We start from the raw sequence: 12406 nt of genomic DNA on the forward strand, positions 1-12406 counted from the left end.
GTAGGATGATTAGAAAGGATGAGATTGGAGATTCTGCCTCAGAGAGTGAAGAGAAGGATGTGAACGAGTATATGTTTGCTGGTAAGATGTGCTTGACAGATTGTGGTGTGGAAAATTGTGCACTGATGGTTTCAATTCTCATTTCTCAATTCTCAATTTTATTAATGAAGAACGTGGCAAAGTCGTCAGCTGTTAGAGTTGATGAAAGAGGGGGAGGAGGAGGACAAAGGAGGGAGGAAAATGTTTTATACATTCTTGAGGGAATCTAGTTTTGAACAGAGCATGTTTAGCTCTCTGGGGAGCTAAATGCACGCTGCGAGATGCGATCGCTTTGAGATATTCCTCGTATGCTTCATTCTCTTTGAAATGTATGAGAATTGAGCGCCTTCCACCCGTGGTTCAGGTCTTGCTGCTGTCGAGGCAGTTAGGCAGACCGATCATGGGGATTGTAGGCGGGGCATGGAAGGAATTTGACGAGCAGTGCTTTCTCTTTCAAAATTCCTTGTTTCTTAAGCAGAATGAGGAAATGTGTAATGTGAGATATCTATTGTGAGTTATTGGGGTGTATTTATTCATAATATATGCCCCCCTCTGGTATCCACATTATTGGTGAAGAGTAGGAAAGGAGGAGGCATCCGCTCTCCACTTTCTAAGCTTGGTGTGATAGCAGGTTTTTGAGTTGATAAGCTTTTTCTGAGCCTCCTCATCTGAGCCTCCGCCTCTTCCTCCACTCAGCCCAGGTTCCATGCACATAGGTTGAGCATGGGTTGTGCTCCTCACTTGGAGAATTATGCTGAGCACTCTGCTCCCTATAACTTTTGTTAAAAAAAAAAAAAAGATATTTGGGTTGCTAGGCTCTCTGTGAGCCTCCCTGATCAGCTGTTCTTGAACCTAGTACTTTAGGTTGAGCTTGGCAGTACTCCCCTCACTTGAGGGTCTTCATACTGTGTACGTGTCTCCCTGAGGGTAGGGGGCATGATTGCACTCCCCTCGCTTTAGAAGGTAGTTGTGCTGAGTGCTTGCTCCGTTTGGCACATAGGAGCGAGTAGAGAGTTGTTATGCCGAGTACTCCGCTCTCTGGATCTCCGCTTGGGCAATATATTAGTATGTTATTAGTATTAATTAGTATATTAGTATTAGTATGTATATTAGTATGTTAATCAACATATTAATGTGGAGGAGTATGCTGCGTCTGTGTCTGCGTATATTCAGAAGTGCACGGAGGATGTAGGTGTCACTAAGAACATAATTATACGAGCAAATCAGAAGCCCTGGATGACTGGCTAGGCACGTGCAATGCTAAAGGCACGAAATGCTGCGTTTAAAGCTGGTGATATGGTCGTGCTCAGAACAGCAAGAGCCAACTTGAATCGGGCCATTAGGGCTGCAAAACGGGCCTATAGCCAGAAAATACAGGGTTTCTTCTCTGATCCTACAAATACCAAGTGCATGTGGCAGGGCATAAAGACTGTCACAGACTACAAGGCTGCTCCACTACCCTGCGAGGACAATATATATTTTCTTAATGAACTTAATACATATTAAGCACTGAATAACTCTCCTGCAAGGAAAAGTGTTCCTCATTCAGATGAGAAGGTACTCAGTCTTAATGTAGCTGACGTCCGGAGGACCCTGAAAAAAGTCAACACCCAGAAGGCAGCGGGTCCTGATAATATTCCAGGACGGGTGCTGAAAGAATGCGCTGACCAGCTGGCTCCTGTCCTTACAGACATTTTTAATACCTCACTGGAACAGGCTGTCATTCCATCATGTTTTAAGACTGCTATTATAATACCAGTGCCTAAAAAATCCACAATAACATGCCTCAATGATTATCGTCCGGTTGCACTTACACCTATAATGATGAAGTGCTTCGAGAGGCTGGTGAAGGACCATATCATTTCAAGACTCCCTCCTATGTTTGATCCTTTCCAGTTTGCTTACCGACCCAACCGCTCCACAGAGGACGCTATATCCTCTGTACTCCATCTAAGCCTGGCCCATCTGGAGAAGAAGGACACTCATGTGCGAATGCTATTTGTGGATTTTAGCTCAGCATTCAATACGATTATCCCCCAGTATTTGGTAAGCAAACTGGGACCTTTGGGCCTTGGTACCCCCTTGTGCAATTGGCTACTGGACTTTTTAACAGATAGATCTCAGTTTGTGAGGGTTGGAAATCATACCTCCAGTATCATCTCTCTGAGCACTGGCTCCCCTCAGGGCTGCGTCTTGAGCCCATTACTATTCACCATGATGACCCATGACTGCTGTGCCAGGTTCAGTACAAACCATGTTGTGAAGTATGCGGATGACACGACAGTGGTGGGCCTCATTCAGGATGACAACGAACAGGCCTATAGGGAGGAGGTGAGACAGCTTGTGGATTGGTGCAATGCGAGGACAATATATATTTTCTTAATGAACTTAATACATATTAAGCACTGAATAACTCTCCTGCAAGGAAAAGTGTTCCTCATTCAGATGAGAAGGTACTCAGTCTTAATGTAGCTGACGTCCGGAGGACCCTGAAAAAAGTCAACACCCAGAAGGCAGCGGGTCCTGATAATATTCCAGGACGGGTGCTGAAAGAATGCGCTGACCAGCTGGCTCCTGTCCTTACAGACATTTTTAATACCTCACTGGATCAGGCTGTCATTCCATCATGTTTTAAGACTGCTATTATAATACCAGTGCCTAAAAAATCCACAATAACATGCCTCAATGATTATCGTCTGGTTGCACTTACACCTATAATGATAAAGTGCTTCGAGAGGCTGGTGAAGGACCATATAATTTCAAGACTCCCTCCTATGTTTGATCCTTTCCAGTTTGCTTACCGACCCAACCGCTCCACAGAGGACGCTATATCCTCTGTACTCCATCTAAGCCTGGCCCATCTGGAGAAGAAGGACACTCATGTGCGAATGCTATTTGTGGATTTTAGCTCAGCATTCAATACGATTATCCCCCAGTATTTGGTAAGCAAACTGGGACCTTTGGGCCTTGGTACCCCCTTGTGTAATTGGCTACTGGACTTTTTAACAGACAGACCTCAGTTTGTGAGGGTTGGAAATTATACCTCCAGTATCATCTCTCTGAGCACTGGCTCCCCTCAGGGCTGTGTCTTGAGCCCATTACTATTCACTATGATGACCCATGACTGCTGTGCCAGGTTCAGTACAAACCATGTTGTGAAGTATGATAATTGGCTACTGGACTTTTTAACAGACAGACCTCAGTTTGTGTGGGTTGAAAATCATACCTCCAGTATCATCTCTCTGAGCACTGGCTCCCCTCAGGGCTGTGTCTTGAGCCCATTACTATTTACCATGATGACCCATGACTGCTGTGCCAGGTTCAGTACAAACCATGTTGTGAAGTATGCGGATGACACGACAGTGGTGGGCCTCATTCAGGATGACAACGAACAGGCCTATAGGGAGGAGGTGAGACAGCAAGTGGATTGGTGCAACACAAATAACTTGCTCCTGAATGTCGAAAAAACAAAAGGAGATCATTGTTGATTTCAGGAAAAAGCAGCACAGGCACACCTTCCCTCTCCCATCCTCAGTACTGTCTACAAAGGCATTATAGAGAGCATATTGACCAGCTGCATCTCTGTATGGTCTGGGGATTGTAAAGCCTCTGACTGGAGGTCTGTACAGAGAGTGGTGAGGACAGCGGAAAAGATCATTGGCTCTTCACTGCCTTCCATCCAGGTACTCGCACACAAACGCTGTCTGACTCGTGCTCAAAACATTGCAAAAGACCCCACCCATCCTCATTATGGACTGTTTACGCTGCTGCCCTCTGGAAAAAGGTTTCGCAGCATTCGGTGCAGAACAGTAAGGTTCTGTAATAGCTTTTTTCCACAAGCTATCAGACTTCTGAACTCAAAAATAACCTCTTAACCATTTTAACCAAAGACTGAATCTTTTTGTAGTGAGTCTTATGTGTACTAGATGTGGACACTGAAATAATAGTACTTTTTACGATGTGCAATAATTGTACTATATGCTGCTGCTTAATAAGTGCAATCATTTTGTTTTAGATGCTGCTAATTACTATGTGCATTATTTAATATTTATTTGCTGCTGTCATTCCCTTTAGTGCTATATTCTTTTAAATGAACACTGTTGCAATTTTTATTATATATATACATATATACACACTGATTTTATGGTACATGTTTAGTTTAGTGCAGTATTTATGAGCCAGTGGGACGGAATTTCGTTCATATGTGCACTCTGTATGTACAGTTGAATGACAGTAAAACGCTACCTACCTACCTACCTACCATGTAGGCTCTTTTTGAGCCTCACTACTGTCTCTGGTGTTGAGTGTAGCCAGGTCTCCTCTTGTTTAGAGAATCGTTATGCTGAGACCTCCACTCTTAAGAGTTCCCCTATTAGGATTGAGTGTTGTTAGGCTTCCTCTCATTTAAGAGAGTCATACTTCTGAAGCCTCCTCTCTCCAGAGCTCCGCTTATGCAGTACTATTAAGTACGTAGGCTCTATTGTGAGCCTTGTTAACTGACTCGGACGTTGAGTGTAGCCAGGCCTCCTATCGGTATAGAGAGTCATTCTGCTGAAGCCTCCACTCTCCAGAGCTCCGCTTAGGCAGTCCTATTAGTATGTAGGACCTTTCTTTTTTTGAGCCTCACTAACTGTCTCTGACGTTGAGTGTAGCTAGGTCTCCTCTCATTTTAGAGTGTCGTTATCCTGAGACCTCCACTCTTAAGAGTTCCACTACCAGGGTTGAGTGTTGTTAGGCTCCCTCTCTTTTAAGAGAGCCATCCTGCTGAATCCTCCACTCTTCAGAGCTCTGCTTAGGCAGTTCTATTAGTTTGTAGGCTCTTTCTTTGAGCCTCACTAATGGCGCTTTTCCACTGCGTGGTACGGCTCAGCTCGGCACTGCTCAGTACGGTACGACACGGCACGGCTCGGTTTGCATTTCCACTGCAGTTCAGTACCGCTTTAGAGTGGACGGGATTATTCACATGTCGTTATAGTTGCGCCGCCTCTATTGCCGCGACTCCTGAAAAACTTTTTCATTCCGCGTCGCCCCATCAAGCTCGCTGGATCCACTCCTCTGCTATCAATGAGAGGAACGTCTGTAATTCCTCAACAGACAACGAAACAGCCACTTTTTGGTTGTTAAAAAAGGTGCGCTTGTTCAAAACAGTTGCGTTCGATGCTTCACTGGCTGTGCTGATTTAAATCTAGCGGTTCTGTTGGGTTTGTGTCGCAAGTTCAGTGACGCAGGTAGTGACGATTCTCTCCGGCCAATCCGTGATCAGCAGAGTTTACACGTCACGTTTTGGTAACCGTACAGTGAACCGTACCGTGCTGTACCATGCAGTGGAAAAGCGCCATAACTGTCTCTGGTATTGAGTGTAGCCAGGTCTCCTCTCATTTTAGAGAGTTGTTATGCTGAGACCTCCACTCTTAAAAGTTCCCCTATTAGGATTGAGTGTTGTTAGGCTTCCTCTCATTTTAGAGAGTCATTCTGCTGAAGCCTCCACTCTCCAGAGCTCCACTTAGGCAGTACTATTAGTATGTAGGCTCTTTCTTTTTTGAGCCTCACTAACGGTCTCTGGCGTTGAGTGTAGCTAGGTCTCCTCTCATTTTAGAGAGTCGTTATGCTGAGACCTCCACTCTTAAAAGAGTTCCACAACCAGGGTTGAATGTTGTTAAGCTTCCTCTCGTTTTTTTAGAGAGTCATCCTGCTGAAGCCTCCGCTCTTCAGAGCTCCGCTTAGGCAGTACTATTAGTTTGTAGGCTCTTTCTTTTTTTCTTCCTCGCTAACTGTCTCTGGCATGGTGTAGCCAGGTCTCCTCTCGCTTTAGAGAGTCGTTATGTTGAGACCTCCACTCTTAGAGCTCCATAACTTTGGTTGGCGAATAGATTGGTGTGTTAGGTATAGGCTCTCTGGGAGCCTCCTTAGCTACTAATCTTACTGCCGAGTGCTGTTAGGCCTCCTCTTACAAACGAGAGTTTTTGTATTGGGGCCTCCACTCGGCGGGGTCCAGAACATGGTTGGCCTTGTTTAGGCCTCTGTTTTTAAGAGCTCTGGTCTATGACGTTGGCCGAGCTTTTCAGCCTGCCTGTAATAGGCTTTGTTAGGCTCAGGCTCTGGCCACAGCAATTATTGCTGGGGCCTCAGGGATGATGTTCCTCTGAGTCTTTGACTTAGGGAAGCCAGTTATTTGGGCACTCATCCCTAAGAATGGCGGCGTGGGTATTCTGTTCCCCATAGCACCCCCAAGGGGACGCAGCGTGGCGTTCCCTTCAAAAGGGAGCGTCTCAGGTTACTCATGTAACCATGGTTCCCTGAGAATAGGGAATGAGACACTGCGTCCCTTTGCCATGCTTCGGCCATTCCTGACTGCGTCTCCTACAGAGAAAGAAGAGAATGACGTATTCCTCAGGTGCCCTTTTATACCCGCAGTCACTCTATTAATTACATCATAGGCTGCCGCCTGCCAGTGTCAAGTTCATTGTCGTTTTTACATTCAAGCTTCAGACACTGGTCATGCTGAAGGTATTCCCCATAGCACCCCCTAGGGGACGCAGCGTCTCGTTCCCTATTTTCAGGGAACCATGGTTAAATGCGTAACCTGAGACTTTCACACAAATACAGAGTTTTAAGGTTAGAAGGCCACACATAACATAGAAATAAATAAATATAGAAAAGGACCTAAAGACAAATACTTCTGGACTTACAAAATTTAAAGCTACAAATGATAACTTCAGACTCATTTGAAATTGACATCTTATGACATACCATTCATCAAAATTTAAATGTTTAACATGAGTCCACACTCAGTACACCACATATCTTATGACAGTATGTGATCATATGTGTCTGGTTTTATAAATCTGTAGATATTTTTTAATGAGACAATTGTGTAATTAAAAGGAACAGTAGTAGTTAATAGTCTCTTACTGGCCTATTTTGACAAGCCCTCCATAAAACAATAAAAACAAGCCCTGTAAATTACATATATCATACAGACACTTCATATTTAATGGTAATTGATGATTTCTTAATTACGTTTAATGTTATACTTTCAATAAAACAATTTCAATGGGTTTGTAAAAGTTATGCATGTTTAGCATGAGTGTTTACACAGTTTTGATACTTCTCCATAACAAAGGTGCTGTGTCATACAGACATATTAGTCATTAATGTATCTGGGTTTTTTACTCAAAATATTCATCAACTTGTTAACTGATCATCATGTTAGTTGATCTTGATCTATGGATTGTGGATGCCAGTTATGCAGCAATCAGTTATGCAGTGCAGTCAGAGGTATGGTATAACCTTTGTGCCAATTAAAATTAATGTAATTTTTCAAGAAACTTATGAAAATATAAATTGAAACTGAATAAAATGTCATTGAAACTGAAAAAAAAAAAATCAATAAATTGCAGGCAAAATCTTTGACTTCATTTTTAATACACTGCATGTTTTGCAACTGTTTTCTTCTATTTCTTTTGCTGATCTGTACATACAAATTTAGTAAAAAGTTAGGAGTTTTGTTTTTGAATTCAATCTGTATGTATCTGTTGACTCTGTTAACATAAGCTTTTAGGAGCGTGAGAGATCAAACGCGAGAGAAAAAGAATCATATTGAGGTTTAATTAAGTACTGTATATAATACTGGAAATATTGTATAATGTCCAGTGTTCTAGTAGGATATTTGTTTATTGCTCATGATTCTTTTGCATTGTAGGGTCTAATTAGGTTGTGCGGTTACATTTGAAAGATAATACTATCATATGTGTGATATATTCAGATGTCAAGAATGTCTCACTCCAACCAGGCAATCAAGCTCATTTCATTACATATTCCACACAAAGAATGCTCTTGCTGCCAATTGTTTTTATCATGCTGACAATTTTTAGTTATTTTATTTAGTTAACATTATCATCTAACATTTAAAATTGGAAATACATTTTTAATAATCACCAACTCTTTCAAGTGTTATAAACCAGTTGAATGAATGTAAATTAAAACATGAATTAATTCAAATAAATTTACATTTTTTATTGTCACTATAGCATATACACAAGTATCAAAGTGAAAGTCTTGGATGCAATTATGTTGTGACAGGAAAGACCAGAATGCACGAAACACTCACTGCATAGACAACAAAATAGCAACAGATTTACAGTTGAGATGCAGGTTTTCACAAAAACAAAATAAATTATAAAATAATAAACCTCTCAACTGAGCGTTTAAACCAGGGGTGAGTCAGAAGTATACATTATTATATTAATTTAAAACGGGGTTATGTGGGTGGATTTTCGCATTGATCTGAACAAAAACTACAGACTGGATTGAAAATGAACATTCATTCTCTGCCAGTAGGAGGCGCTTTTGGAACGGCAGAAATATAGAATGAGAAAAGTGTGAAAAAATATAGCCTATATTGATGAGGAAAGTCACTTTTCTTGATGAGTTACCAGCGTAAGCCTGTGTGCAAAGGCTGTCTAATTCTAAACTTTAAAATACATTTATTTTTAGTTATTTTAACTACAAATTTAAATAAAACTGAAAAAATAATGAAACGGCAATTATATTTACACACCTAAGGATTATATCAGCCAAAAAAGTAGATGTGTCCTCTACTTGGTTCCTTCTCATAAATGAGTAAGCAGCATTTAAAACAATTATAAACATATAATACACAATAACATACAATTGTAGCCAATCACAGAATTCACTGAGTGTGTGAAATGGTCAGTCAGGGGCTTTTAAGTCAAAATCCACTCAATATGCCAGAGTTTGTTCAGTGTGAGTTTGGCATGCTTGCGAATCATTTCGTTATAATCAAAGTATTAACACAATGTAAGTAAGAGATTAATTGTACAGTACAGACAGTTTGTATTATTGTTTCACTCATTCAGTGAGCTTGAACTGCGACTTGATAAAGGGAGTGTTCTTTGTGCAATTTCTGTGTATAACTTAGATTTCTGTATATAACCCATCCACACACACATATATATATATATATATATACACACATATACATACACACAGATATATATACACACACACACATACATATATACATATATATATATATATACACACATATACACATATATACATATATATATACACAGTCAAACCAAAATTTATTCAGACACCTTCAACATTTCACAGTTTATTCGCTATAGTTTAGAAAATGGTAATAAAATATGACAAAAACTCAGAGTTAAACTGTTTTGGAACATATTCATCATCATAATGTCAGATAACACTTAAGCAAAATATGGTCAGGTCAACGTGTCTGAATAATTTTTGGTACCAAATTTTTATCAAATTTTTTTTTTCATTATTTTGCTATCCTCACTTACATGAATGAACTATGACCTGCACCCACTAGTAAAAAAAATATCAAAATTATATCTGGTGCCTGAATAATTTTGGTTTGACTGTACTGTGTGTGTGTGTATATATATATATATATATATATGCTGGTAAGTACACAAATGGTTTAAAATACATTTATTATATTATACATAGATTTTACTAACCAAACTTGCTTAAAAAAATGTTGCTCACATTATTGTACTGAATAGTTTAATCAGACTTGAGCCGTTAATATGTACTCTGTAACTGAAATAAGCACAAACATGAGAGCATTTTAAATTATCTCCAGATTCCAAAAACACATCCAGTGGGTTAATATCTCTGGACAGGGCACAAGTGACAATTATTGTCTTTAAAATGTATTTTTGAGGGTGGTCAATGAGTGGTCAATTTGTGGTCATGCACTGTTTGCATGGCTGTAGCAGTGGTGCTTTAAATAAGATAAATTAAGAGACTAAACTACTCAAAGTTTTTTGTCTTACAATTATCTTACAATTGTGTCTTGAATGTGGTTTCTAGAATCCTTTCACCAGTTGTATAATCTTTAATAGATCTTCAATATTTATAAATACAATTGTCTCTTTTCCATAGATTGCCAGCTTCTACCTGGAAACAACTTTACAACAGAGTGCAACATTCCAGGAAATTTTATGTGCAGTGATGGTGAATGTATTCCTGGAGGTTGGCAGTGTGACGGCTTTCCAGACTGCTTCGACAAGAGCGACGAGAAGGGTTGCCGTAAGTCTTACCTTCCCTGCACAGTAGAGTCCACACGGAGCTGAATAAATTTTAATTTTTATGTCTGCCTTGGCTCACAAAAACATTGCATATGTAACGAGTAGCTCAATATTTAATTGTGATACATTTTGGTATTAGCTGTAAGAATGAACTGATGTAGTAGAATTAATATGACAATGTAGAGATTTGGCTCACATGGTTTCCACATGTTTTTTTCTCTCACAACTGGGCACCAGAATGCAGTGGAACACAAATTAATATTGTGAGTTTTGGTCACACTTCACTTAGGTGAGGTGAGTCAGATGACTGCTTCATTGTATTATTTTGCAGCACCAGCTAAGGACTCTACCCATACCATTTAATCAAGAACTATTGTTGAATAAATATAAATTGTTGGGAGTTTGTCATATGACCAGTCTGAAGGATTTCAGACATAAGATATCAAAAACTTGTAACTTGTAGAGCATCTTACTGTAATATCAACACCAGTGTAATAAAAGGTATTTTATTAACAAAATTATAAAAAGATATGTAAGGGAAACAGGTAAATTTAGTTCAAAGGGATTTAATTACGATATTTATAGGGAATTTTGACAGAATTACTGTTTTATGGCTGATCAACTGAATTGGCCAGCGATTCATTGAATGGGCAGTATAGCATCAACTCTGAAATCGATATTAATATCCAAAGTATAGTGAAAACACTATTTATTAGCACGGTAACAAGATCGCAGTTTGAGACATTCATTTGTAAGCACAAAACACAAGATACTTCTCTTTTCAATATAAATAAGACTTTATTGGACAAATCTAAACTAAACTAATCGAACACAAACGCATGCACTAACACATTCACACAAGTTGCAGAAAGAAAGAAAGTGAGGAAAGAAGGAGTTTAAGAGAGGGAAAATGTGAATTTCCCAGTTTATAGGAATATATGCAATTTCTTAGACCTGAACTACCATCAAACATTTAATTAACCCTCGCACTGAGTTTCTCAATGAGGCTATTAAACTTTATATTAAATGCACCAGTTCAGCTTGAATCTGGAGGTTTTACTTGCGTTTCCTGTGTTAGGAGGTTTAATCTGTGGATTAAATATGTTGGGGTTCCCTTCGGTGTGGGGTCGTTGCAAGGTTTTTGATTTGCTGAAGGTCTAATAGTCGTCCGGAGTGATATCTTGGGGAGGCCAGTTGGACGTTGGCTGAAGGATGAGTGCGGAGTTAAAAATACGCTTTGGTGGACACGGGGCCTTACTATTGCAGAAAGCGTAACGGTCAACTTGGATCACGTGTGCCTTAATAACAATCACATTACAGCCTTGACGTCATTGAATTTCAGTTAGATCATTGCCTTCTTGTGGCTTTGGCGCTCTCGCAAAGAAAGTCCAAAACAGACTCATAGAAGTAATAACTTATGACTTGCAGGAAATCCCTGATATGGACAAAAGCATCCTGCTATAGAGAATGTGAAGATACATCACGTGGATGCTGGGGCTCTGCCGCCATTCTGGGAGGATCGCCCTCTGCTACAAATGCTGAAATTAATACAGATACCCGTTTATCTTTTCTATGGGTTTACCTTGAAGTTAAATATTCACATTCTTCATTATATCAATTGCAGGGAAGAGAAGCCATTTTATCGCTTTGCGTGATAATTAGATTTTTTCACTTAGGTTTTGTAGAATTTCGTTTACAGTGTTGATTTGATTATGATGAAAACAGAAACAGAAATTCAGTCATCATATGTAGGATATTTAAATAAAAGTATTTGTTCAACAAGCTGACAGAAGTCCATTAAAGGGGTCATATGATGTTGCTAAAAAGAACATTATTTTGAGTATTTGGTGTAAAGAAATGTTTATGCGGTTTAAAGTAAAAAAAAAAAAACAAAAAAAAACACATTTTCCACATACTGTACATTATTGTTTCTCCTCTATGCCCCGCCTTTCTGAAACGCATCGATTTTTACAAAGCTCATCAGTCTGAAAAGCGAGGTGTGCTCTGATTGGCCAGCTATCCAGTGCGTTGTGATTGGCCGAATACCTCAAGCGTGCGACGGAAATGTTATGCCCCTTAACATACTGTGATGCCCTGTCCAGCCGGAGCGACGATTCAAAAACATGAAAACCCATTACAAACGAGGCATTTGTTGCATCCAGTGGGGACATAATTACGGATTATAATGACTTATACTGTCTTTTTACACGTTACGTTGCATCGCGCCGCGTAAACATAAAACCATGTCTGCATTTGTGATCGGAGAAATGACAAACAACAAG

General features: G+C 39.9%; 1 protein-coding gene across 1 annotated transcript in view; it reads left to right on the plus strand.

Moving 5' to 3' along the window:
* Positions 1-2253: 2253 nt before the first annotated feature.
* LOC107687767 (low-density lipoprotein receptor class A domain-containing protein 3-like) overlaps positions 2254-12406 on the plus strand; it is a 74586-nt gene continuing 64433 nt past the window's right edge. The window contains exons 1-5 of the mRNA XM_016485222.1: positions 2254-2370; positions 2832-2921; positions 3303-3449; positions 3534-3639; positions 9979-10125. Of these exons, the coding sequence (XP_016340708.1) occupies positions 2254-2370; positions 2832-2921; positions 3303-3449; positions 3534-3639; positions 9979-10125 (607 nt within the window). The remainder of the gene's footprint in view (positions 2371-2831; positions 2922-3302; positions 3450-3533; positions 3640-9978; positions 10126-12406) is intronic.

The sequence above is a fragment of the Sinocyclocheilus anshuiensis genome, unplaced genomic scaffold, assembly GCF_001515605.1.
Source record: "Sinocyclocheilus anshuiensis isolate Anshui unplaced genomic scaffold, SAMN03320099.WGS_v1.1 scaffold445, whole genome shotgun sequence".
Taxonomy (NCBI): domain Eukaryota; kingdom Metazoa; phylum Chordata; class Actinopteri; order Cypriniformes; family Cyprinidae; genus Sinocyclocheilus; species Sinocyclocheilus anshuiensis.